The 26,058-nt window shown below is 47.7% G+C and overlaps 1 protein-coding gene across 1 annotated transcript in view; it reads right to left on the bottom strand.

Moving 5' to 3' along the window:
- Positions 1–25,833, bottom strand: part of prkg2 (protein kinase cGMP-dependent 2) — a 221,626-nt gene extending 195,793 nt beyond the window's left edge. Inside the window, exon 1 of the mRNA XM_038791780.1 lies at positions 25,731–25,833. Within this exon, the coding sequence (XP_038647708.1) occupies positions 25,731–25,756 (26 nt within the window). The 5' untranslated portion in view covers positions 25,757–25,833. The remainder of the gene's footprint in view (positions 1–25,730) is intronic.
- Positions 25,834–26,058: the final 225 nt, after the last annotated feature.

Raw genomic sequence — 26,058 nt, 5'->3', positions numbered from 1 at the left:
ACTCTGCAGTGTCGTTCAGACCTAAGACTCAGGAAATGGCGGAGGAAAACCTCCCGCACTCCGGTATACACATTCAGATCCCCTATTTTCGGACTTCAACAAACCCCCCCCCCCCCCCCCCCCAACCCCTTTAAGTGAAGTAAAGTGCATCCGTTTTTTTTGTGTGTTCGTTCGTTCTAATAAAAAAGTGTAAAACTCTGTGCTTGACTGCCAAGCCAGAGAGACCTGTGTTGCTGCTATTGTACGGTTTAAAATGTTGTAAATTCTTTTGATTGATTAAGGATAGTTTAGTTAAGGATGGTTAGAGGTTCCAGTTTTTTTTATTTTGTAATGCATGCCTGAATGTAATAGTACCCCATAGAATTTTATAATGATGTATGTACATAAAGTGATTTAGGTAAAAGTTTCAATTCATAGGACAGAGAAGTGTAGGGCCTGTCCTTACTTATGGGTGCCTGACTTAGGAGGAGAACGAAGAAGATGCAGTAATTTGACCCTTCACGCTTTGCATTGAGGATCACAAGGAGGTACTGTAGCCATCTGGGAAGGACACTTCCAGAATACAAAATGGATGATCGCAATGACTGTAGGGAAATATGGACAATGTTAAGAAAGCAAGTAGGCGCAGAGCCTGTATGCGTATTGAGAAGGCAGCTCCCAGACAAGACTAAAACTGTAGGTCAATTAACATATTGGTGGCCCATCTCAGGGAACAAAGGAAAGACATTCAAGCAACCGATCTAGCTTCAGACAGCCCAGCACCAGTTCCCCAAACTGAAAGCATAAACAAAGCAAGGCCAACGGCCACCTAGGACATGCCCAGCCATCAGGGCACCCACCCCTTTATTGGTCAAAATCAATACCAGTGATCAAGATACGGCCCAATTAATTGGGGCCAAGTTCAAGGCCCACCCAAAAGCGCGCAAAGCCCCTTCAGGTATAAGAAGAAGCCCCCTCGAGAGAATCGCTCTCTTGGACTCGGCTCTCAAAGCAGAGAGACCCATCCACCAGCTGCGCCAGAAGCAAGTAAGTCCAAGGTCAACGCTCGCTACCAGACGGACGACCATAGCTGTTCTTCTGTTACATCTTCGAACCCAACAACCTCAGATCCGAACAACGGCCATTGTTCCTCTGACTGAGTGGGCACCCAAAGTTAAGTATAGGCGTTAGCATTAGAGATAGTTTAGTTTGTGGTATTTTGTGCATGAGTAGATATTACTGTGTGTGTAAATAAATAGTATTGACTTTGAACTAACTGGTGCATTGGCTCTTTGATCAGTATTCAGGTTTGAACCTTGTGGCGGTATCGAAAGATACCTGGCGACTCTAGAGCAAACGTAATTAGGATTAAGGAAGGCGACCATATTGACTGCCATATTTATAACCAGATAAATGCAGCAACAGCTCCCAGTGTGCATGCTGGAGCACCAAGATGGCAACTGGTGTGTATACCACGAGAAGTGTAGACATCATTCTGGCGTCAAAACAGTACTCGGGAGTGCCAAAGAAAAGGGGGCTAAGGAGCTGAACTTTGCAGCCAAATTTTCTTGTGTGTAATAGCTCTTGAAAAGTGTACGGGCGGGATTCTCCCGTACCCGGCGGGGCACGGGGTCTAGGCAGGACAGAGTGGCGTGAACCACTCCGGCGTCGTGCCGGACCAAAGGTGAGGAATTCTCTGCACCTTCAGGGGCTACGCCTGCCCCGGAGTGGTTGGCACCCCACAGGCCGGCGGGATAGGGGCTTGGGGCTACACCAACCAGTGCCAAAGGGCCTCTGCCGGCCGGCGCGAATTGGCGAATGCGCAGGAGCGCCAGCGCGTGCTGGCGTCATCCCCGCGCATGCGCGGGAGGGTCCGTCTCTGCATCGGCCATCGCGGAGGACCACAGCGGCCGATGAGGAGAAATAGAGTGCCCCCACGGCACAGGCCCGTCCACGGACCGGTGGGCTCCGACCATGGGCCAGGCCACCGTGGGGGCACCTCCCGGGGCCAGAACGCCCCGCAACCCCACCCAAGGAACCCCGGAGCCTGCCCGCGCCACTAGGTCCCGCCGGTAAGGGACCTACTCTGATTTATGCCGGTGGGACTGGCTACAGACGGGCGGGACTTCAGCTTACTACGGGCCGGAGAATTTGGGCGGCCCCGGCGCCCATCGAGTTGCCCTGGACCCCGCCATTCTCCGATGCGGGTGGCGCGACTCACGCGAGGCCAGTTTTTGGGAAGCGGGAGAATTGGGAGGACGGCGGGGGCAGGATTCATGCCGACCCCCGCCGATTCTCCCACCCGCTGGGGAGTCGGAGAATCCCGCCCTAAATGTTTTTAAAGTTAGAATTTGTTTGTATTTTTGCTCCATTGTATAACCACTTGATGGCATGAGAGAGCTCAATATCAGCTTGTATATAATTGGCTGATCTGTCAGAGAGAGTAGGTAATCAAACACATTTAGCAGCAATTTGTCAATGTTGCTATTTCTGCCAGCCACAAACAATATTTTTATGGCAAACTATTTTGAAAAACATGTTAACAAATTCTCAGCACTATGTTTTCTATTTTAGTTGATTTGCTGATGATTAATCCTAAGCATAACATTGTTGAAATATCTTTACAGGTTTTGTGGAATTTAATGGATAACAATGTTATGCTTAACCTTCATAAATCTTATAATGCCCAACTCTGGACACCACACTGGAATTATGTCAAGGCCTTCTGGTGTTTGCTGTGGAGACTGACTAAAACAAAACCAGTGATGGAGAACTTTGGTTAATGTGGTGAGACTGAAGAAGCTATAATTATACAATTGGAACAGAATAGGTTAAGGGAACATTTATTAATTCTGAATGGTTTTGATACAGTAAAAAAGGAGAAACTATTTCCACTATTTCCCGTACCAGCCTCCCCGGACAGGCGCCGGAATGTGGCGACTAGGGGCTTTTCACAGTAACTTCATTCAAGCCTACTCGTGACAATAAGCGATTTTAATTTCATTTCATTTTCATTTCACTGGCAGAAGTGGCGGTAACCAGAGAACAAGGGAGTAGTTTAATTTCCACTTGAAATAGTTGTTTGATGTCTCATCTGATAACATATGGCCTACACAGTTTCATAGAATCATTGAATTATAGAATCCCTAGAGTACAGAAAGAGGCCATTCGGCCCATCGGGTCTGCACTGTCCCTTTGAAAGACTACCGACCTAGACCCTATAACCTCAACCTAAGGGGCAATTTGGCATGTCCACTCCACCTAAGCTACATACCTTTGGACCTTGGGAGGAAACCAGAATACCCGGAAGAAACCCACTTAAAGAAAGTTTCCCTCTACTTAATCGTGACTTTGGTCGGACTCAGCTTTCTTCTTAACTCCTTTACTAACACTTTATACCAATAGCTTGTAGATAAGTACATCTCTCTTGTGTGCGTAGACTATTCCATCTTTCTTCACAGTCTCCTTCACAAGACTGTTGAAGTCACTGTTAAATCATGATTTACATTACTATCTCGTTACCGTTAATATATATATTTAAATGTTCCCAATTAAGGGGCAATTTAGTGTGGCCAATCTACCTACTCTCCACATCTTTGGGTTGTGGGGGTGAGACCCACACAGGCATGGGGAGAATGTGCAAACTCCACACGGACAGTGATCCGGGGCCGGGATCGAACCCGAGTCCTTGGCGCCGTGAGGCAGCAGTGCTAACCACCACGCCCCCATGCTGCCCTCGTAACTATTAATATTAATCCATTATTCTACAGAGACGCACTATGAGTTTTATGCAGCACATTGTGATCTTGAACACTTTGCCTGAAAGGGTGGTAGGAGCAAAGGTAATAGTAACTGACAGAAAAACATTCATATACTTGAAAATCAAAACATATTGCATGGCTATGGGGTAAGAGCAAGGCACGGCACTAATTGATAACTGACATAATCACGATGGACTGAATTGCCTCATTCTGCGCTGTAAGATTCTATAAAGAATATTATGTGAAGGGATGAGAGATAATTCTGAAAGATGCCTCTCACTCCAGGGAAATAAGTTTTAAGTCTGCCCTCTGGTGGTGCAGAAGGAAGTGATGTTCATGCTTGAGAAGTGATGGCTGTTTCCCGTACAGCGACATTGTGATGAATATAAATTTAGACAGTGTGTGTCCCATTATCAGTTTTCTAAATATTTCATCACCTAACAGCATAGCGGGTAATACTGTGACCATCTGACTCTAATTTGGTTTAAAGTTATGTATAATTGAAGAGTGCCGTAGGCTTGTTGGGTTGAGTCGAGGAAGCAGTGACCTGCATCAAAAGCATATTCAGGATCCCTAACATTGTGTGACATCTCAAAGCAAATCCTGCGGCAAGTGCAACAAATTCTACAGCGAGAAAATGTAGATTGTGTGGTCGGCCTATCTGGATGGGGGGATGTCAAATTTGTTTGTGTTTATTGTACTGGATTAAATATATAATGCCATGTAGTAAGCGGTGCATTTGGATTAAGTGCATACTCAACTCTAAACCCATAGCATTGTGATGTGTTACACTACAGTACCAAAGAGCTAGCACAATAAAACTTGAAATACTTGATGCAGTGCTCCAACCAAACACTCAGGTCTAAAAATTGGTCCATGTCATTTTTTTTGGGCACAGGTCTAATGATCTGCCTATTGCTCGTAGCTGTTTCCATGGAGGTAAGCAGCACACAAATTTGATTCTGCCCCCTCTTTTACACGTTTGTAGCGTTGGGATTAAATGAGGGCTTTATTGTTTGCTGACTGAACACTCAGCAGGGGGCTGGGCAGCATATAGCAGATGATGCTCCTCCTAAAGGCAGTCTGTTCCTTTTAAAGTGAAGCTGAACGGAATCCCAGGAGGCTGCTGCTCAATGGTGTTGCTGCAGTTTGAAGAAGGAGGTTGCAACACCAGGTCAGAGAGAGGTCTCCCAGGCCTTAGTCATGTAGGTGGGAAAGAAGAGAAACACCATTATTCCATGGCGAGGTGGGGTGGAGGGGAGGGGTAGTGGTGTAGGCAGTGGGCAGGTGGCCGTCAGAGATCATGGTGTGAAAAGCTTGCCCAGGAAGATCAATTCCTGGCATCCAGACCCGAGGTGCTGTCAACAGCATTAAAAGAATTCCAATGACCACATGTGGACGGTCAAGGTCAATGAATGCCTCTTCACAGGACACCTCCTACCCACTGCTCCACTAGCCACCACACTACTCAATGAACCACATCCCCATCACACCCTTCTTGAGCCCGTGCAGTAATCACCAAGCCAGGTATTAGCTTCCACAGTGGTTCAATGGAGCTCTCTGAGACCTCCGCTGTACTTTGTCAGAGGTAGTCTTCCAGGATGTGAGACATTGATTGGCATGCACCAGAGCTGCAGTCCGACTCCCTGAAAGGCCCCACTTGTGCTAATTTACTGCACAAAGGCCCGGCCCACTGCGGAAATGGTTGAGGACTGCCCAATGTTGGCACCCATCACTCACCCAGCAGCATTCGCTGACACTCAATAACTCATGCCTAACATCCAGATATACGGTAGCATTATGGATAGCACAATTGCTTCACAGCTCCAGGGTCCCAGGTTCGATTCCGGCTTGGGTCACTGTCTGTGCGGAGTCTGCACATCCTCCCCGTGTGTGCTTGGGTTTCCTCCGGGTGCTCCGGTTTCCTCCCACAGTCCAAAGATGTGCAGGTTAGGTGGATTGGCCATGATAAATTGCCCATAGTGTCCAAAATTGCCCTTAGTGTTGGGTGGGGTTACTGGGTTATGGGGATAGGGTGGAGGTGTTGATCTTGGGTAGGGTGCTCTTTCCAAGAGCCGGTGCAGACTTGATGGGCCGAATGGCCTCCTTCTGCACTGTAAATTCTATGATATGATATACCACTTCCTCTTGAAACCCTGGCCAATACTGCCAGCCTCACAACCACCTCTTGGAGGTTTCATCTAAGAAGTCCAGCTATTCAGCCAAACACAATCACTGACATTCTGCCCTCTCTCTTACAGGACAAGGTGACACGCAATAGAAGAGAGCAGAGCAGAATCCATGGAGGTCAATGACCCCAGCATTCCTGAATCCTATGGAGGAGACGACTTTCAGCATCAAGAGGCTGCAATGGGACCTATTGCTCCAATTATGCTTCTTCTGAACTCCCAGTACCCCCTCATCCTGTTTGCTGTCACGATGAGCAAGCTTGTGATGATGTGAACATGAACATCTTGCGTCCCACCCAATCATCCACCATCTCCCGAACTTTCCCTTCCGCTTTTCTATTTCCAGACATTAAAGAACTGCTGCCCATCCAGCCACTGCAGCCACAAGAGGAATCAGCATAACACTGACAAAGAGGCCTGCTCTTGATCTCACCCTCACAGGTACTAGCTCTGGTATTGACTCAGCATATATCTTAGAGGCTAATATAGAATTGGAGTCTGTATGTGTGTGTCACTTGGCAGGTGTTGGGCAAGAATAGCCCATGTGACAGCTCATTAGATGACAAGTTTGCAGATGAGCCTTGTTCTCGGGCTCTCAGAAGCAGCGCTCGATGGGGCAGCATACAGGAGACCTCTGACAAGGATCCATATCCAGTTGCTGGGTTCACTGGCTGGCCTCCTGTCACTGTCAAGGAGCTTGGAAGTGACTATGCCTTCAGTTGCTGAGGCCACACGCTGTGGAATTCTGTCCCTGCTTTAAGACACTCCTTAAAATCTACCACTTTGATCAACGTTCGGTCATGTGACCAAATACCCCCTAATGTGGCTTAGTGCCATAATTTGTTTTTGAAAGCTTCATGAAGCACCTTGGGACATTTAACTATGTTAAAGGCACTATATAAGTGTAAGTTGTTGTTTTCTGGCACCCAGTATCTCAGTGTGGCCCATCATAAGCTTTTTCCTGATTGAGGTCCTCATCCGAAACCCCTGCAGCAGAACCCATTTGTGACCTCGCCCTCCGGAGAACTGGTATATGAGCTGCCCTTTCCCCAGCCTGGCTGCAGCCCACTCATGCCCAGCAATTCAACATGTATTCATTCTGATTCTATGATATCCTGCAAGGTCCCTGTGGTGTCAGTATTGAGTTGGTGGCTGCTAATGTAAGATCAAGTGACTGTACTTCTTCAACACCTCCTACTCCTGCCTCTGTAAAGGCAGTCCAGGATCTCAATACACGAACAAGAGGGAGCGATTGGGATGAGGAGAAGTTAGGTTTGGGAAGGTGGGGTGGAAATCAAGAGTTCCTTGGTGGCACCATCTTTATCACCCACTGGATGCTACATTGTAGGATGCGGCTGAGGAGAGTGTGGAAAAGGAGCACAAGGCTGTCACTCAACACCACCTTGGAGAGCATCTCCTGTGCCAGATGCCATGGGTAGCTGGCCTGGTGTTGCAGAGTGCCTTCTCCTTCAGGGAGTTCAGGGATGGATCTGTGGAGTCCCCATCCTGTCCTCTATCCCTTCCTGGTGTTAAGGACAAACTGGCTTGGGTCACTGTCTGTGCGGAGTCTGCACATCCTCCCCATGTGTGTGTGGGTTTCCTCCGGATGCTCCGGTTTCCTCCCACAGTCCAAAGATGTGCAAGTTAGGTGGATTGGACATAATAAATTGCCCTTCTGCACTGTAAATTCTATAAACTTCTATGAAAACAACAGTGCCAGGCCCTCCTGCTGTGCACAAAGGCAACAGGCAGCTTTGAGATCAGAAGTATAGCCCAAAACAGCAAGGCAATTGTTCCACCAATGCCGTAATCAAAGAAGTGAGGTGGGCATGCCAAAATTGCAGCATACTCACCTTGATTTCAGCTAACATGGACAGGTTGTAAGCCATCTTCCTGCTTGAAAAATGGGGCACATGAATTTCTAGCTCCTGGTATTCAAAATGATAGTGCTTTATATCCGGCATTAATATGATTTCAATTGAAACATAAAAGTTTACCAAAAAGAAAAAAAAACGACAAAGTTTATAAAAGCTATCAGCTGAAACAAATTTATTTGTGATGTGGAGATGCCGGCGTTGGACTGGGGTGAGCACAGTAAGAAGTCTTACAACACCAGATTAAAGTCCAACAGGTTTGTTTGGAATCACTAGCTTGCGGCACGTAGCTCCTTCATCAGGTTATTTATTACTGTGTATCTGTCTATTACATAAAATCATAGAATCCCTACATTGCAGAAGGAAGCCATTCAGCCCATCGTGTCTGCACTGACACTCCAAAATAGCACCCTACCTGGTCCCATGCCGCCTCCCTATCCCCATAACCCCATCTAACCCTTTGGACACTAAAGGACAATTTATTATGGCTAATCCACCTAACCTGCACATCTTTGGACTGTGGAGGAAATTGGAGCACTCGGCGTAAACCCACGCAGACACGGGGAGAAAGTGCAAACTCCGCACAGTAACCCAAGGTCGGAATTGAACATAGAACATACAGTGCAGAAGGAGGCCATTCGGCCCATCGAGTCTGCACCGACCCATCTAAGCCCTCACCTCCACCCTAACCCCGTAACCCAATAGCCCCATCTAACCTTTTTGGACACGAAGAGCAATTAGACATGGCCAGTCCACCTAACCTGCGGTCTTTGGAGAAAACCGGAGCACCCAGAGGAAACCCACGCAGGGAGAACATGCAGACTCCACACAGACAGTGACCCAGCGGGGAATCGAACCTGGGACCCTGGCGCTGTGAAGCCACAGTGCTATCCACTTGTGCTACCGTGCTGCCCGAGCCACTCGTGCTACCGTACTGCCCTAGGAACCCGGGTCCTTGGCGCTGTAAGTCAGCAGTGCTAACCACTGTGCCACAGTGCCGCCCCCATCTTGGCCTAAGGACTGTCTTTGATGTACGAAAAGAAGTTGAAGGTTTCATCTTCCACCAATATTATTTTTTCGGCTTTTATATTTCAATTCCTGTATGTTAGATGTCGCTTCAAAGATATGCTCCAGGATAAATCTGTTTAATTGCCCTATCTCAGAGCTGTCTCAGGTGGACATTTCTGATTGATCAGAACATACACCAGTAATTGAAAGTGATCTTGTACCAGCTAAAACTCACTTTTTTGTGTGGTGAGTTACAGATAAGTTCTGTAAGTTCTATTGGATCTGCAATGAAATTATATCTTCAATGTTATGGTCCTGTGCTGAGTTACAGGAGAGCTGCATTGGCTAAAGATGTTCACCATCAGACAGAAGGGGAAACGGGAAACCCTAGACTGCATAGAATGACAAACAGGAAAATGTTGCTTCTGAGCAGCCCCCAAAAAGGCTGCATTTCCATTTCAAAGGGTTCAAGTAACCTTTCAAAACAATCCCCAAAATATTAGCTAAGATAAAGGGAAGCCGACAAATGCGACTTTAGTTTCTTCAAAGAACTTTCTCCTCAGACAAAATATTCATCAGTGAAGTCTAATTAACTGAGTTTAATCTTTCGTGAAGAGCGTTTTCTGTAATTAGTATTTTCAAGAGTGGGACACGCAGATTCTGTTGGCAATTGCCTCAAACGTTTATCAAATAAAATTTGAGGTCTTGATATGTACAAAAATTTACCTGATGCGTGTCAGACAGAAATGTGCAAAGTGTCATAGAAACTTGGAGAAGAAAAACAATCTTTCGGCAGGTGATTTCCTTGCTCTGGCAGACAGCAGGGTGACTTTAATGATTTCTTGCTGTAATAACCACAGAGAACAATCTTGACTTCAGTGCTCCCAGAAGTCATGCAATGTCTGTGTTTGTAAAGGTTATGGCAGCATTATTCTTTATTGCTCCAGGCACCTTTCTGATAAATAAAAGACACATCTGTTATCAGTTAAGCTTCCACATTGCATCGTATGTCTCAGGCGACAACTGCTATTGTTAAGCAAACAAGTAATTATGCTGGTTTCCAGTGACTAGCTGAGCAGAAACAGCATATCAATAAAGAGTTCTAGCAGATGGCAGCCTTTGAGACTTTCTTGTCACCATATAATGGCACACTACTTTGAGAGTTCAGTTTATGTTGGCCTTTTTGCAAGACACAGGTCTATACAGTGGCGGACTGGCCAGGGTGTCAGCTTGCCCGATGGCAAGTGGGCCCCTGATGAAGTGGGCCCCCTATATCAAATAAAAATGCAATAAAGAAACAAACACAGACAACTGTTTTAGTAATAAAAAGGAATAAGAAAAAAAAAGAACAGGACACAAATAAGCAGTGCATGAAAAGGAACGAAGCAGGGGAGGTAGTGGAAGGATGTGGAATAGGGGGGCCCGGGTCTGGCATAATTAAGGAAGTTCCATGTTTTCAGCAAGAGTGTGTGAATTTAAAGATAAAGTTACAATTCGTGATTTGAGATGGTCGGCAACTTCAAAGGATATCAAGCAGTAGTCTTGGTTCAGCCGGTACATCGGTCCGGGGCCCGGAGAGCCAAGAAGTGAATCTCTGACGGGCCCTTAAAAATTATAATTAATTAGATAAATAAATCTCCAACTTCTTTCCTGAGATTTGTATTCTAACTTAATAAAATATAATTGTTTTTAAAAAGAGCAACACCAAATAAAAATGCAATAAAGAAACAAACAAATAATCACTCAGTGTATGAAGGAATGAAGCAGTGTTAAACGGATGTGAAAAGGAGTGGAGGGGGTGGGGGGGGGGGGTGGGGGGGGGGGGGGGGGGGGGTGGTTCACCCGGGCCGGACATAGTTGGAAATCCACGTTTTCAGCAAAAGTGTGTGAATTTAAAGATAAAGTTACAGTTCGTGATTTGAGATGGTCGGAAAGTTGAAAGGATATCAAGCAGTACATAGGGTCATGAGGTCACCGAAAAGGAGAAGCGGTACCTTTGACCATGAATCATGAGGTCAAAGATATTGAAGTGATAAGCCATGATCGGTAAACTCAAAGGGTTGCAACTTGTAACACTACACTGGTATCAAACTGGACATGTTAACTTTGGTCGCGGGACCATTCTTAATATCTTACTATAGTCGGACCAAACTTCTAAGTTTCAACAGTTGTCTCAGTTGCTTGCTGGTGTGAACATTGGACAGTGGATTGTCTCCTCTTCTGAAGCTGCATAGGCCACAGTAGTATTGACCAATGAACATAGCCTATTGAAATGTAAATACGTTATTTTATAATTTTTATCAAGTAGGGGTTTATCTGGCGTTCCTTCAAGTTATTCTTGCAATCATCAATATTCATTTTTCCCCATGTGGGCTTTTTTAATTAAGTTTTTATTTCCGGAATATTACCCCTGCCAGCATGGAAAAGAAAAAGCATAAATCTGGGTCACTAAAACGCATTGAACAAAAAGAAGTAGAAAGGAAGGAATCAGCCAAGCGATGCAGGCCTATTACAGAGTTTATAATACTACAAGCACAATCCACATCAATATCCAGTTCTGCAACAAATAATCAAGAAGCAAGAAACAATGCTCATGGTGATGATGCAATGACATGCGAGTTACAAGAACAGAGAAGAGCTACTTTGAATGTAGAGACAAATACAAGTGCATCTATTACTAATCAACCCAGGCCCAATATTTCTTCTGGCTTCCTTGTTCCGGTATCTGTACTGCCTGTAGTTGCAACATCTGAACACATAGCTTCAACTAGTGACAGGGAATCAGATATTCCTTCAAGCATAAATGACTTGGTTTCTGAAGCACATACTGTAAATGAACCTCCCCAAGAAAATGAAAGATTCATTACTGGAATCTTCCAATATCCATCACGAGCAAAGCTAAAACAGTTTTTTGCTGAACATCCACTTCAGCCACTTGATGATCTGCCATTTGATGATCGTTTGTATGAGAGGAAAATTATGAATGACTCAGTCCCAAGAAAATGGCTAACATATAACCAAGAAAATAGATGCTTATATTGTTCATACTGCTTATCCTTTGAGTTTCCGAACACTTGTAATCCATCACCCTTTGTACGTGGCTTTAGTGACTACAGGCGTATTAGCCAGAGCTTGACTTTACATGAATCGACAACAACACATGTCAGAAATGCTCAGCAATATATCAGTGTGGTTAATGATGGCACCTTAGATAAATTTTTTGCAGCATCACTAATTAAAAGGAAAGAAGAAGTGTTGAAACAGAGAAGTATTGTCATGAGGATTATAGACATCATAAAGATGTTAGGTAAGCAAGCACTTCCTTTTCGAGGTCACAGAAATGAATCGGCCTACACTCTAGATAATGAGGTTCTGAATCATGGCAATTGTTTAGCTACAGTTGATGGCACAATATGATCCCATTATGGCAGCTCACATTTCTGCAGTTCAAAACAAGTCTAAACAAAGAATCAAACGATTAGAGCAACAAGGAAAGGCTCAAAGTAAAGGCCATGGTGGACTTGTTACATACCTGAGTAAAATAACTATAAACATGTTAATCAAAATTATGAAGAATATGATACAAGAAAGAATTAGTCATGAAGTTTCTCAAGCAAAATATTATTCTATTCAGGTTGATTCAACACAAGATAATTCATCCATCGATCACTTTAGCATTATTATTCGGTATGTGCTTAAAGGTATTATCTGTGAGCGACTACTTTCAGTTGTGCCAAGTAATGATGGTACAGGACAGGGACTTTTTGATCTATTGATTGAAACATTACAGCATCTTAAAATTGACCCCCCAAAATGTTTATCTGATAGCACAAATGGTGCTGCAAGCTACCATGGCCAGTATAATGGTTTACAAAGTAAAATTGCTGATGTGGCTGATCAACATGTTCATATATGGTGCTATGCCCATGTCTTGAATTTGGTGATAACTGAAACAACAAAATGTTGTGTGCCTGCAGTTTCTTTTTTCAATTTGCTCCAGAATATAGCAACTTTTGTGAAAGCATCATACAAGAGAATGGCTGTATGGATAGAAGTTGTTGGAAAACATCTAGGGCAAGAAAAAATGAAACGATTAAAGCTAATTGGTGAGACCAGATGGTCAGGAAAATCTAATGCAGCAACAACTATATTTGGACGTTTTGATGATGTTGCTGCCAGTACTTTCATAAATCTATTGACGTGCTTATCAATGATACAAGATTCAGAAACGTTTGATGCAAAAACAAAACATGAAGCAAATGTTTTACTTCAAAGTCTTCTAAAGTTTGAAACCATATTAACAGCATTTACTTACTTGTATATATTTGAAACTACAACCCCGTTATCAAGTTATCTACAGACAAGTGGTTTAGATATGTTTACTGCATGGAGTTTGGTAGATTCAGCTACAACAAAGTTGGAGGAACAGACAAGAACATTTGATAACGTTCACAGCAATGCTTTGGAATTTGTAAATAAATGTAATGACATGATTTCACAGATGAATATGGATGAAAATCAAACATTGGAAATTGATGCGTTGGAAACAGCATTGCCAGTTAAGAGGCAGAGGAAGAAGAAAAGAATGGCAGATGAGCTTATTGATGATGAAAGAAATTCCTCAGATTCTCTAGCTGATTTTTGAGTAAATGTGTTTAACCTAATAATGGATCGCATTGTCCAGTCACTAGAATCACGCTTTGTACAACACAAACATTTGTATAAAGATTTGTCCTGCTTGGACCCAGCAAAGTTTAAAACTATTGCAGAGAAGGGCCTTGAAGATGAAGCATTGGAAGGTATTATTAAGCTGTTTCCACAAATCAGCAAAGATCAAGTAATATTGGAATTGTTTTCTTTTGCTTCAAACTTTGATGTATTAAAGCTATTGCTTAATGATGGTGAGAATATGGATTCCAGTTGCAACAATTGTAAAATTTGCAGCACTTGCCCATCATGTGTACTAAAAATTCTGGCATCCAACAGACTTCATGACAAGGCATATGATAACCTTTATGAACTTTATAAAGTCATCTGCACACTATCAGTTACTCAAGTCCAATGTGAGACGACATTTTCAAAGCTAAAGATCATAAAGACAAGGTTAAGAAATTCGCTGTCTGAGGAGAATTTGGAATCATACATGTTGCTATCCATTGAAAAGGAATTAGAACATAGAACAGTACAGCACAGAACAGGCCCTTCGGCCCTCAATGTTGTGCCGAGCCATGATCACCCTACTCAAACCCACGTATCCACCCTATACCCATAACCCAACAACCCCCCCATTAACCTTACTTTTTTTTTTAGGACACTACGGGCAATTTAGCATGGCCAATCCATCTAACCCGCACATCTTTGGACTGTGGGAGGAAACCGGAGCACCCGGAGGAAACCCACGCACACAGAGGGAGGACGTGCAGACTCCACACAGACAGTGACCCAGCCGGGAATCGAACCTGGGACCCTGGAGCTGTGAAGCATTTATGCTAACCACCATGCTACCCTGCTGCCCAAGATTGTTTACCCTGCTTGTTAGATGAATTGGATGCAGAAGCAATTATTGGCAGATTCGCACAATCATCTAGCGAAAACAAACGATTGCTCTTAATATAGTGGACTGCGTGCAATGCTCTATTGTGCTTTTGAACTATCTGTTAATGTGTAAATTGTGATATTTAAAAATATCAAACAATTACTTAAAATTAAAAAAATAAATAAAAAATTCAATTATAACATTCTGTATTTACATTTGGTATCTACTGCCAGTAATATGTACAGTACATGTACACTGTAATTACTAAGAAATACACATTTTTTCCACAAAAATTTTAATTGTACCCTTTTTTCCATATGTATTTTTTGAAAATTTTATTTATTCGTTATGAAAATTAAATGATAGCATTGTAGTTGTGGGTGGGCCCCCTTTGTCTCCTGGCAACCAATATTTTTAGACCCAGTCCGCCAGTGGGTCTATATTACGAATGTGAACTCGTAGCGTCATCTGAAGTAAATCACTAGAATAAAGCCTGTAGTAAGTTTGCTTTTGCTATAATTCTGCATTCCAGCAATTTGACACACACCCTCCTAAATGTCAAATGGCAGAACAAAGTAGCCATTGCTGCAATTCTGGCACAGGAAAAAGCTTGGAGATGATGCAAATGGAAGTACATTTACAACTGGGTCGAACTTGCGGTCACAACGGGTGAGTAACAGGTGGCAAAATGCATCTTTATTTTTTTTAGAAATTTAAAGTACCCGATTATTTTTTTCCAATTAAGGAACAATTTAGCGTGGCCAATTCATCTAACCTGCACATCTTTGGGTTGTGGGGGTGAAACCCATGCAGACACGAGGAGAATGTGCAAACTCCACACAGACAGTGATCCAGGGCCGGGATTCAAACCCGGGTCCTCAGTTCCGTAGGCAGCAATGCTAACCACTGTGCCATGTGCCGCCCCCAAAATGCAAATTTTATGATGGACACAAACAAAGTTAGGTAGCATAATTAGTTCAGCAACATGCACAATCAAAACCTGATTAACTGTATAGTGCAAGTGAAAGATAAGTTGCGGGATTCTCCAATCTAGCGGCTAAGTGTTGACGCTAGTTGTAAAATCCAGAGAGTTTTACGACGACGTGAACGGGCCGCAGTCCGTAGCAAAAGGGGCCAGCATGGGCGTGGCGAGAAGCGGGGTGGGAGTGGCCCCAGACCGGCAGTGGTTAGGCACGACGCGTCAATGACGCCGGGACGCATTGCTAAAGGTGCCCGAGTGGCGTGGAGCCCCAAGACTCGCAAAATGGGCGCCGCCCGCCACGCCACCCCAAGATTCCGGGACCACGACCTTGATACGCTGCTGGACACGGTTGAGGCAAGGAGGGCGATCCTGTGCCCCAGACTTCGACACCACCACCTGCGCAGCACCATCCGGCGTCTGTGGAGGGAGGTGGGCAATGCCGTCAGCGCCGTGGGACACACCCCATGTACCGGCGACCAGTGCTGGAAGAAGATGCATGATCTCACGAGAGCAGGTAGGGTGAGTACACAGTGACATGCCCCTGGCACAACCCCCGCATACCACCCACAGATGTGAAAGGTTCCCCCCCAACCCCCTACTTGACGCACATGTGCTGCATCCACCCGTGCCAGGCGCATCAGTCGGGTGCCCTGTCCTGCCATGCCATCATATACCCAACATCTGCACTGCCTGCGTTGGACCGCCTAACACTGATGTTTATTCCCCCCCCTCCCCAGGAGAAGAGTGCCCACAACAACAGGGTGCGGGAGAGAACCGGAAGGGGTCCACCCGTACTGCACCCGCTCACCGTCCATGAGCAGAGGGCATTGGACCTCGTAGGCGGAGCCAAGGACGGGAGGTTGCCGGCTGTCAGGTCGGAAGCGAACCAGCAAGTGAGACTCCCCCTGCCTGACTCCAACCCGCACACCCCATCCCCCCATGCCCCACTGTATCCCCTCACCCCATACCCACTGCACCCCTTCACCCCATGCCCACTGCACCCCTTCACCCCATACCCACTGCACCCTCTCACCCCATACCCACTGCACCCCTTCACCCCATACCCACTGCACCCTCTCACCCCATGCCCACTGCACCCTCTCACCCCATGCCCACTGCACCCCTGCACCTCATGCCCACTGCACCCCATGCCCACTGCACGCCCCTCCCTGCCATCCACCTGTCTAATGATACATGCTGTCCTGTGTCTTACAGGAGCAGCCGCCGGTGGTTCCGGCCCATCTGGCGTTCCACGGCCAGTGCCAGGCCCAGTGGCTCCCATGGACGCAGGCCATGGCAGGGAGGGCAGACACCATGGAACCCGTCAACTGACACAGAGACCCAGGAGACAGCGACTCAGAGGACAGACACCCTGGACACCGAAATCCAGGACCCAGACACCCAGGACACTGACACACAGAGGATTGACATCCAGGACACTGACTCCCAGGATACTGACTCCCAGGATATTGACTCCCAGAGGATTGACAGCCAGGACACTGACTCCCAGGATATTGACTCCCAGAGGACTGACACCCAGGACACTGACACACAGAGGACCGACACACAGAGGATGGCAACCCAGAGGACTGACAGACCGGATAGTGACACGCAGATGGGTGCGACTCAGGGTCCATCTGGCCATGGGTCGACGCAGGAGACCCCAAACTTTGGCTCCGACGACGACCTTGACTTCTCATTACTGCTATCTCCCACACTCTCCACCATCGCAGAGACTATCACCTCGGTTGGGCACTTTAGTGATGAGGCTTCTGGGACACTGACTTGTGCGCACCACACAGCCGTACCGATACAGCAGGTGGAGGTAGGAGCAGCCGAGGGGCTGGACAGACGGAGGGAAGACCAGCCCCAGCAACCAGATGCCGCCCAGAGGGTCCCTGGGTTCCTGGATGTACCAGACCCACCCATACACCCGATGCACTTAGACACCCAGGAATTGACAACGGGATGACGGCCGGCTTCTGCAGCTGCTGCAGACGCAGGTGGAGGAGTCCATCCGTGTCCAGGAGCAGGGAATGGTGCCGGTCATGGCTGCCACCCAGGTTGACATCGCACAGTTGGCATCCGTGGTGGAGGCAATGGGGGCAACGGTGTCGGCCATGGGTCAGGTTATGCAAGGCGTGGGGCTTCACGTGCATGCGTCATCCATGGCCCAGGACAGGGCTGCCTCTCACAGGCAGCCATGTGCCAGAGCCAGCTGGACATTGCAGCCACGCTCCGCAGTCTGGCCGAGTCTCAGCAGGCCATGGCCCAGTCCCAGCAGGCCATGGCCCAGTCCCAGCAGGCCATGGCCCAGTCTCAGCAGGCCAAGGTCCAGTCCCAGCAGGCCAAGGCCCAGTTTCAGCAGGTCAAGGCCCAGTTTCAGCAGGCCATTGCGGAGAGCATCGGCGGTCTTGCCCACGTGCTGGCTGATGTCGCACAGGCCCAGAGGGAGGTGGCGCAGTCCCAGATGGGGATGGCCCACTCCCTGAGCTCCATTGCTGTTGACGTTTGGACCCTGGTCGATACCACAGCGGGCCTCCAGGACTGGCAGCGGCAGATGTCGGTGGTACCTCGGGGCTTGTCTCCACTCACACCACCGTCCCATAGAGAGGCCTGAGGCCAACGGGCACCCTGAGGGAGGAGGAGGGGTTGGGGCCTGTGCCAGTGACTCTTGCAAGGGAGTTCCCGGAACACCGCAGCACCTCGAACACCCCCCATTCCGTCCTTTGTGCATTTGGTGGGCAGCGGGCAGAACAGGGGGCACCATGCCATCCAGGACGCCCGAGGAGCAGCCTGGCCAATCCAGGCCTGGCCGACCCAAGAAACGAGTGCCAGCGGGGAGCCAAGTCACAGGGCAGGAGTCTCAGAAGTCCGCCTCCACTCCTGCTGTACCGTCTAGGAAAGAGACGTAGTGGTAGGGCCCGTATGGCCAGGAAGTTAGACACCTAGTAAGTTGGCACTGATGCAGGGCACAGTTTGGTTTCGGGGCTAGGACATGTGTATATAACCTTTCTAATTAAACTCACTGTTACACCAATGCAAGCTGCCTCTGTGCTCTGTCCGATGCCTGTGGGGTCGGGTAGGGGACTGAGTGCCACTGTGGTCAAGGGGTTAGGGAACTTAAGCTCCGGTGGGTGTAGTGTGCCCCCCTCCCCCCCCACCCACCCCCCCCCCCCCCCCCCGCCCCTGCCCCCCTTCCTCGAACATGGTGGGGATGAACGATTGTGCCAGGATAAACGCATCATGTACACTGCCTGGGTACCGGGCACAGACGTGCAGGATCGTCATCCGGTGGTCGCAGACCACCTGAATGTTCATGGAGTAGGCCCCCTTCCTGTACATGAACATGTCCCTGTTCTCCGCTAGTGGCCGCATGGTGACGTGCACCCCATCGATCACCCCCTGTACCATGGGTATCCTGGCCACGGCAGTGAAGCCCGCTGCCCGGGCATCCTGGTGGGCGCGGTCCACAGGGAACTGGATGTAGCGGTCAGCAATTTCATACAGGACGCCAGTCACTGCTCGGATGCACCGGTGCACCGATGTCTGGGAGATGCCGGACAGGTCCCACTCGGCGACTGGAACGGCCCCGTCGCGTAGAGGTTCAGGGCCACCGTAACCTTGACGGCCACCGGGATAGCATGTCCTCCCCCAGTTCCACGCGGTGGCAGATGTGCGCAACGGTCTCCCGGCTCATCCTCCTGCATGCCCTGTCCGGCAGGTTATCGAAAGGCATGCGGCGCCGGTAGACACGAGGCCTCATCAGCCCCTCCGGCGTCATGGCACCTCCTCTACCACCTCTTCCTCCTCCGCTTCATCCTCCTCCCCCCTATCCACTTTGGTAGACTCACCCTGTGCCTCGCCCCGTCGTTGTCCTCCTCCTCCTCCTGCGCCTGTCGGGTGGGCGGCCCTGCAGCCTCAGCAGCTGCCACCTCGCCCTCTGCTGCCAGCAGCCGCCGACCGGCGCGCTGCGATTCCTGCCCGTGCCAAAACCCTGTTGCCGGAGAATTCGACAGCCGGCATGGACGGGATTCATGCCGCCCCCCAGCAATTCTCCGACCGGCGGGGGGTCGGAGAATCCCGTCCGTGCTATCATAAATCAATCAGGCTGGAATGCTGCGTTGCAAACTGCAAAACCCAATATGTGGTGGCAGAAAATAAAAGCATAACCTTTTTTCACAGAAAGCATCAATCTCACTAGCCTTTTATGTGTACACAGCAGAGTGAATATACAAACAGGATCTGAAATGCCCATTCGAAATGTTATCAAAATTAACATTAAGCTGGAGACGAAAAATAAGGGCAGAAAGAAGTTAACCAAGACAGATGTGACTGGGGAATAGTTACAATGAGCTCGGGGGAAATGGAATTGTAAGCTTTAGAATAGTAGTGACACATAGCTACAGACTTGATTGATTTAAAGGTTGAGACCTGATCAATTTGTGACCTGACTAATCTGAGGTTTGGACTTGATTAATTTAAAGGTTAAAGACCTGATTAGTTTTAACACTGTTTTGAAGAGCCCTTTGTTTATAGAACATAGAACTGAACAGCACAGTACAGGCCCTTCAGTCCACGGTGCTGTGTCGACCATTTATCCTAATCTGAGATCAACCTAACCTACACCCCTTCAATTTACTGCTGTCCATGTGCCTGTCCAAGAGTTGCTTAAATGTCCCTAATGACTCTGACCCCACCACCTCTGCTGGCAGTGCATTCCACACACACACACCACTCTCTGTGTAAAGAACCCACCTCTGACATCTCCCCTATACCTTCCTCCAATCACCTTAAAATTATGTCCCCTCATTGAGCCTTTGGTCATCGCATTAAGAGGTTTGGGGGTATGGAAAGGGATAAGGCGGGGGGGGGGGGGGGGGGGGGGGGGGGGGGGGGGATAGAGCACAAGGTGTCCTTATATTCCGATGACTTGTTCTTGTACGTGTCAGAACCAAGTGTGTCAATAGGGGGAATACTGGAGCTGCTTCGGGTGTTTGGGTCTTTCTCAGGGTACAAATTAAATCTGGACAAGAGTGAAGATTTTGTGGTGTCTCGGCCAGGCGTGGGGGCAGGAGTGGGGGGCGGGGGCGGCATTCCGTAAGGCAGGGACTCATTTTAGATACCTGGGGGTGTAGGTTGCCCGGGAGTAGTGGGGGGGTGGGGGGGGGGGGGTACACCATTTCTCGTTTGGTGGGCATAGTGAAAGCTGATTTGGCAAGGTGGGATGGTCTCCCTCAGTCATTAGCGGGTCGGATGCAGGCGGTTAAAATGAATGCGCTGCCTCGATTCCTGTTTATTTTTCAATGCCTGCCGATTTTCCTGCCAAAGGCATTTTTAGAGAGATTGAAGGGATGGCTACCTCGTTCATATGGTGGGGGGGGGGGGGCGAATGTGGAGAAGGTACGGAGCTGGGTCAGAGGTGTTGACTCCCAATGGGTCAGGATGGAGGAGGGTTTGTGTAGGGGGTCGGGATTGAAGGTGCTCGCGACAGCCCCGCAAACCACGTTCATATGTTTTGGTCCTGTCCAAAGCTGGAGGATTACTGGAAGAAGGTGTTTAGGGTAATCTCTAAAGTGGTGCACGGAAACTGGACCCGGGCCCTCGGGAGGCCATATTCGGGGTGTCGGACCAGCCGGGGTTGGAAACGGGCGCGGAGGCAGATGTCTTTGCCACGTTGATCGCCCAAAGACAGATCCTGATAGGGTGGAGATCAACCTCTCCACCCTGTGCCCTGGCGTGGTGGGGGGACCTGCTGGAATTCTTAACGCTTGAAAAGGTCAAATTTGAACTGAGGGGAAGGATGGAGGGGTTCTACAATTCATGGGCGTTATTCAGTATGCATTTTCGAGAATTGGATCACATTGAACACTCGTGGGGTTGGGGGGTGGGAGGGTTGGGGGGGAGGGGGACTGTATGTGTTAATGGTGACTATGGGTGATTCCTGATTCCTTTTTGTCATTTGTTTATGTTAACATGCGGGCTAATGTCTGGGGTTTGGTGGGAGGATGGGATTGTTGTTATCGATATGGGGATTGAAATTACATTCGTTGCTAATTATTGTTTATTGTTGGGTGCAAATTTGGGAGAAAATTTGAAAATGGAGGAGAATTTTTAAAAATTACAAAATAATTATGTCCCCTTGTGACAGCCATTTCCACCTGGGGAAAAGTCTCTGGCTATCCACTACATCCCTGCCTCTCATCACCTTGTACATCTCTATCAAGTCACCTCTCTTCCTTCTTCGCTCCAGTGAGAAAAGCCTTAACTCCCTCAATTTTTCTTCATAAGACATGCCCTCCAGTCCAGGCAGCATCCTGGTAAATCTCCTCTGTACCCTCTCCAAAGCATCCATATCCTTCCAATAATGAAGCGACCAGAACTGGACACAATATTCCAAGTGTGGTCTGACCAGGGTTTTACAAGAAGAAGTCTTACAACACCAGGTTAGTCCAACATGTTTGTTTCAAACACTAGCTTTCGGAGCACTGCTCCTTCCTCAGGTGAATTGCCATTAGGTGAATTGCCATCACCTGAGGAAGGAGCAGTGCTCCGAAAGCTAGTGTTTGAAACAAACCTGTTGGACTTTAACCTGGTGTTGTAAGACCTCTTACTGTGCTCACCCCAGTCCACGCCGGTATCTCCACATCAGGGTTTTACAAAGCTGCAGAAAAGCCTCACGGCTCTTAAACTCAATCCCCGTTAATGAAAGCCAACACACCATACGCCTTCTTAACAACCCTATCAACCTGGGTGGCAACTTTGAGGGATCTATGTACGTGGACCCCAAGATCCCTCTGTTCCTCCACACTTCCAAGAATCCTGCCTGTAACCCTGTATTCAAGCATTCAAATTCGACTTTCCAAAATGAATCACTTCACATTTGTCTAGGTTGAACTCCATCTGCCACTTCTCAGCCCAGCTCTGCATCCTGTCAATGTTCTGTTGTAACCTGCAACAGCCCTCGACACTATCCACAACACCACCAACCTTCGTGTCATCGGCAAACTTACTAACCCACCCTTCCACTTCCTCATCCGAGTCATTTATAAAAACCACAAAGAGCAGAGGTCCCAGAACAGATCCTTGCGGGACACCACTGGTCACTGACCTCCAGGCAGAATACTTTCCATCCACGATCACTCGCTGTCTTCTTTCGGCCAGCCAATTCTGTATCCAGACAGCCAAATTTCCCTGTATCCCATGCTCCCTAACATTCTGAATGAGCCTACCATGGGGAACCTTATCAAATTTATCATATAATCATGTGATAATCAGGATACATGTCTACTGGCACATGGGAACAGCTGTAAATACATACAGAATAATTTACTTATTGAACAGTCTCTTCAGGGTTGCATTCCCGAATGCAAACTGACTGAGGCAACTAAAGCGGAGACAAGGGCACAGATTCATAAAAGATTCCACAATTTCACAGGGTCTGGCCTCAGACCTTTCTTGGTTCAACAAAGTGGAGGAGGGACAGTGATGGATATCCATAGCAGAGTTTCTGCCAAAATGTCACTGTGCAGGGAAATGGCAGAGTGGCAACTGTATCGCCCCACAAGACTGTAAACCATCACCACGATAAGTTCAATGACCTAACAAACCCAGGCTAGATAACAAATAACAAACTGGGCTCTAATGCTTTTCTTCCCTGGGAATGCTGGGAATACATATTTTAACTCCTTAAAATTAATAGCTGTGCAACTAATCCTTCATGATACTAATGGTAGGGGGAGTGGTGGGAGGGGGGATACTACCTCAAGATCTTGAAGTATGGCTACTCATCTCACCTAATGGCAATTACTTGTGATGTACACCCAAAAACCTATTCCGCTACTTGATCAAGTTGGTTTATTTACCATAACTCTTACATCAGTTCTCACTTTGCATTTGGCACGCACTCCTCAACTATTAGCTATTGTCTAATTTATTCAATCTTTCCGGAAGAGAAAAGTATCAAAATACCCACAAGAGGTCGGTCACTTGTAGAGGGAACCCCCTATCTAAATCACCTCATGTCCTTGGAGGAGGAAGGTCATGATCTGTATTTTGGCATTCCACTCTTGCCGTGAGCAATGGTGAGTTTGGGTCATATTGCCAGGTTACCGACTGAACATCAACTGTCACTGTGACATTCCCGTGAAGCACCACACCAAAAGCTTCCAACTCCTTTGTTACTTTAATCCCAAGGAGATAATGCAGTTTTCTTTGCATCATCATTTTCTGTATACCCACCTGAGCAAGGGGACACAGGAGAAAGATGATAATGATAAATAGGAGGAATAGGGACAGAATTACCTTGTTGTGAACTATAAAGAAAAAATAAAGGACGGTGCATGACTTGGAGGGGATCTTGGAGGTGGTGGTGTTCACATGTTTTTATAAGTGGCAGAGGTTGCATGTTTTGGAGGTTCTTTTGAAGCTGCCTTGGTGAATTGGTGCAAAACATCTTGGTGCACACTGCAGCTAGAGTGTGACACTGGCAGAGGGAGTGAATGTTTAAGATGGTGACTAGGGTGCCAATGGGGGGGGGGGGGGGGGGGGGGGATTCAGAAGGGCTGAGGTGTTCCAGCACCTCCCCTGAGGGTGGCGCCGCAATGGGCCCGATAATCTTGTTCTCCCTCAGGCTGCTCGCTGACCCCGGGGCTACTCCATGGGATGGAGCAAAGGCCAGAGTGAACTCCGGAAGCCTCACTGTCACCTGGTTCTGCCTGGAGGCCCGCTCTTGTCTTAACCATGATCTCGATGCTCTCAGCCATGGCGCTCTGAGAATGTGACATGTTCCTCAGCAACTCGCCATGTCCCTCAGTGCCTCAGACAGGTCTCTCTGTGTCTGGTTCTGGTCCCTCGGCATCCGACCAATGCTCTTGATGCCCTCAACCATGATCCTTTGTGAATGGGTCAAGCTCTGGAGCGCCGCAGCATTGTCCATTTGCGCCCAGGACATATCCATCTGTAGCTGGGTTCTCCTGTCCTATGCCTCCGCCGTGCACATCATAGTCTGCACCAAGCCTTGGATGTCCTGAGTCATGACATCTTGCCACAGGCCTTCCACTGTGGACCCCACCCTTTCAGCATTTTCCTGAATGCCGGCATTGAACACTTTTGTCTTAGACAGCATATGTTAAGAAAAGGTAAGTGAAATTGCAGTTGATTTTCACCCTACTGCTCTTCAGCTTTCAGACAGACGTCTCTGGGGGGAGGGGGGGGGTGTCATAATATACATCTATGTATATAATGGAGTGCAGATAGGCAGTGATTGACACACAGGATGACCAGTAAGCGCACAGAACAGATCAGCCAATCACCAGACAGGACACAACCACTATAAAGCCAGATGGCACCAGTTTTCCCGCTCTCTCGGGATCCAGCCTCTGAGACAGTCAGAGCTTCAGAGCTCGTGAGCTACCAAGTGCAAACACCATGTGATAGCTAGTAAGTCTGGTCAGGCTAGCACCAGGTCTCCAGTCAAGTCAGCATAGTGTCAACCCACAGTTGAACATGTATTATAGTTTAGATGTTAAATAAAATCGTGTTGCATCTCATCAAGTGTTGGAAGTCTGTCTCTCGCTACACTGCATCAAGTGCAGTCCACATCAACCCAGCCAGCCCAACACATCAGGGGGGAGGTGGGGGGGGGGTCTGATGGGGGTGTCTGTTCGGGGTCTAATGAGGGTTTCTGATGGGGGCACTGTTGAGGATGTCTGATGAGGTACCTGATGGGGGGTCAGTTGGGGAGCCTGATTGGTACTGAACACTGAGTAATCCCACTTCTGACTTTATGATGGAGGGTAGGTCATGATCATATCATAGAATTTACAGTGCAGCAGGAGGCCTTTCGGCCCATTGAGTCTGCACCGGCTCCTGGACAGAGCATCCTACCCAAGGTTAACACCTCCACCCTATCCCCATAACCCAGTAACCCGACCCAACACTTAGGGCAATTTTGGACACTAAGGGCAATTTATCATGTCCAATCCACCTAACTTGCACATCTTTGGACTGTGGGAGGAAACCGGAGCACCCGGAGGAAACCCACGCACACACGGGGAGGATGTGCAGACTCCACAGACAGTGGCCCAAGCCGGAATCGAACCTGGGACTCTGGAGCTGTGAAGCGATTGTGCTATCCACAATGCTACCGTGCTGCCCCTGATGAAGCAGATGAAGGTAATTGGGTCTAATACACTACCCTGAGGAACTCCTGCAGCCATGTCTTGGGGGATGAGATGCTTTGACTCACGACAATCATAACCATCTTCCTGTATGCGAGGTATGACTCCAACCAGTGGAGGGTATTACCCCATTCCCATTAAGTTAAATTTTGCTGGAGCTCCTTGATGCTGCACTTGGTCACATTCTGCCTTGATGTCAAGGGCAGTCACTCTCACTCACCTCTGAAATTCAGTGCTTCTGTCCATGCTTGGGCCAAGTCTGTAAGATGTGGAGCTGACAGGCCCTGGCTGGAACCCAGCTCTTTCTCTTCCATAGCACGCAGGATTGCCATATTTAATGTGACATCTGAAAAATCAGGTCACAGAAAGACTCCTCCCTTTGGCAGTCTCTCCTGATCTGCAGCTCACTGGGAGTGCTGGTTCCCTCAGTGTTTTAAATGGGAAAAATTAGCTTAGCGTGGGAATGAAGTAAATTTATTTCATTCTTTACTGCAGAAAAACAAAAATAGCATTGACACTGAGTCAGTGTATTAATGCATAAACAAAAT

This window comes from Scyliorhinus canicula, chromosome 3 (genome assembly GCF_902713615.1).
Source record: "Scyliorhinus canicula chromosome 3, sScyCan1.1, whole genome shotgun sequence".
Classification (NCBI taxonomy): domain Eukaryota; kingdom Metazoa; phylum Chordata; class Chondrichthyes; order Carcharhiniformes; family Scyliorhinidae; genus Scyliorhinus; species Scyliorhinus canicula.
The sequence above is the reverse complement of the archived record's forward strand: the minus strand, read 5'-3'. Positions and strand labels throughout refer to the sequence as shown.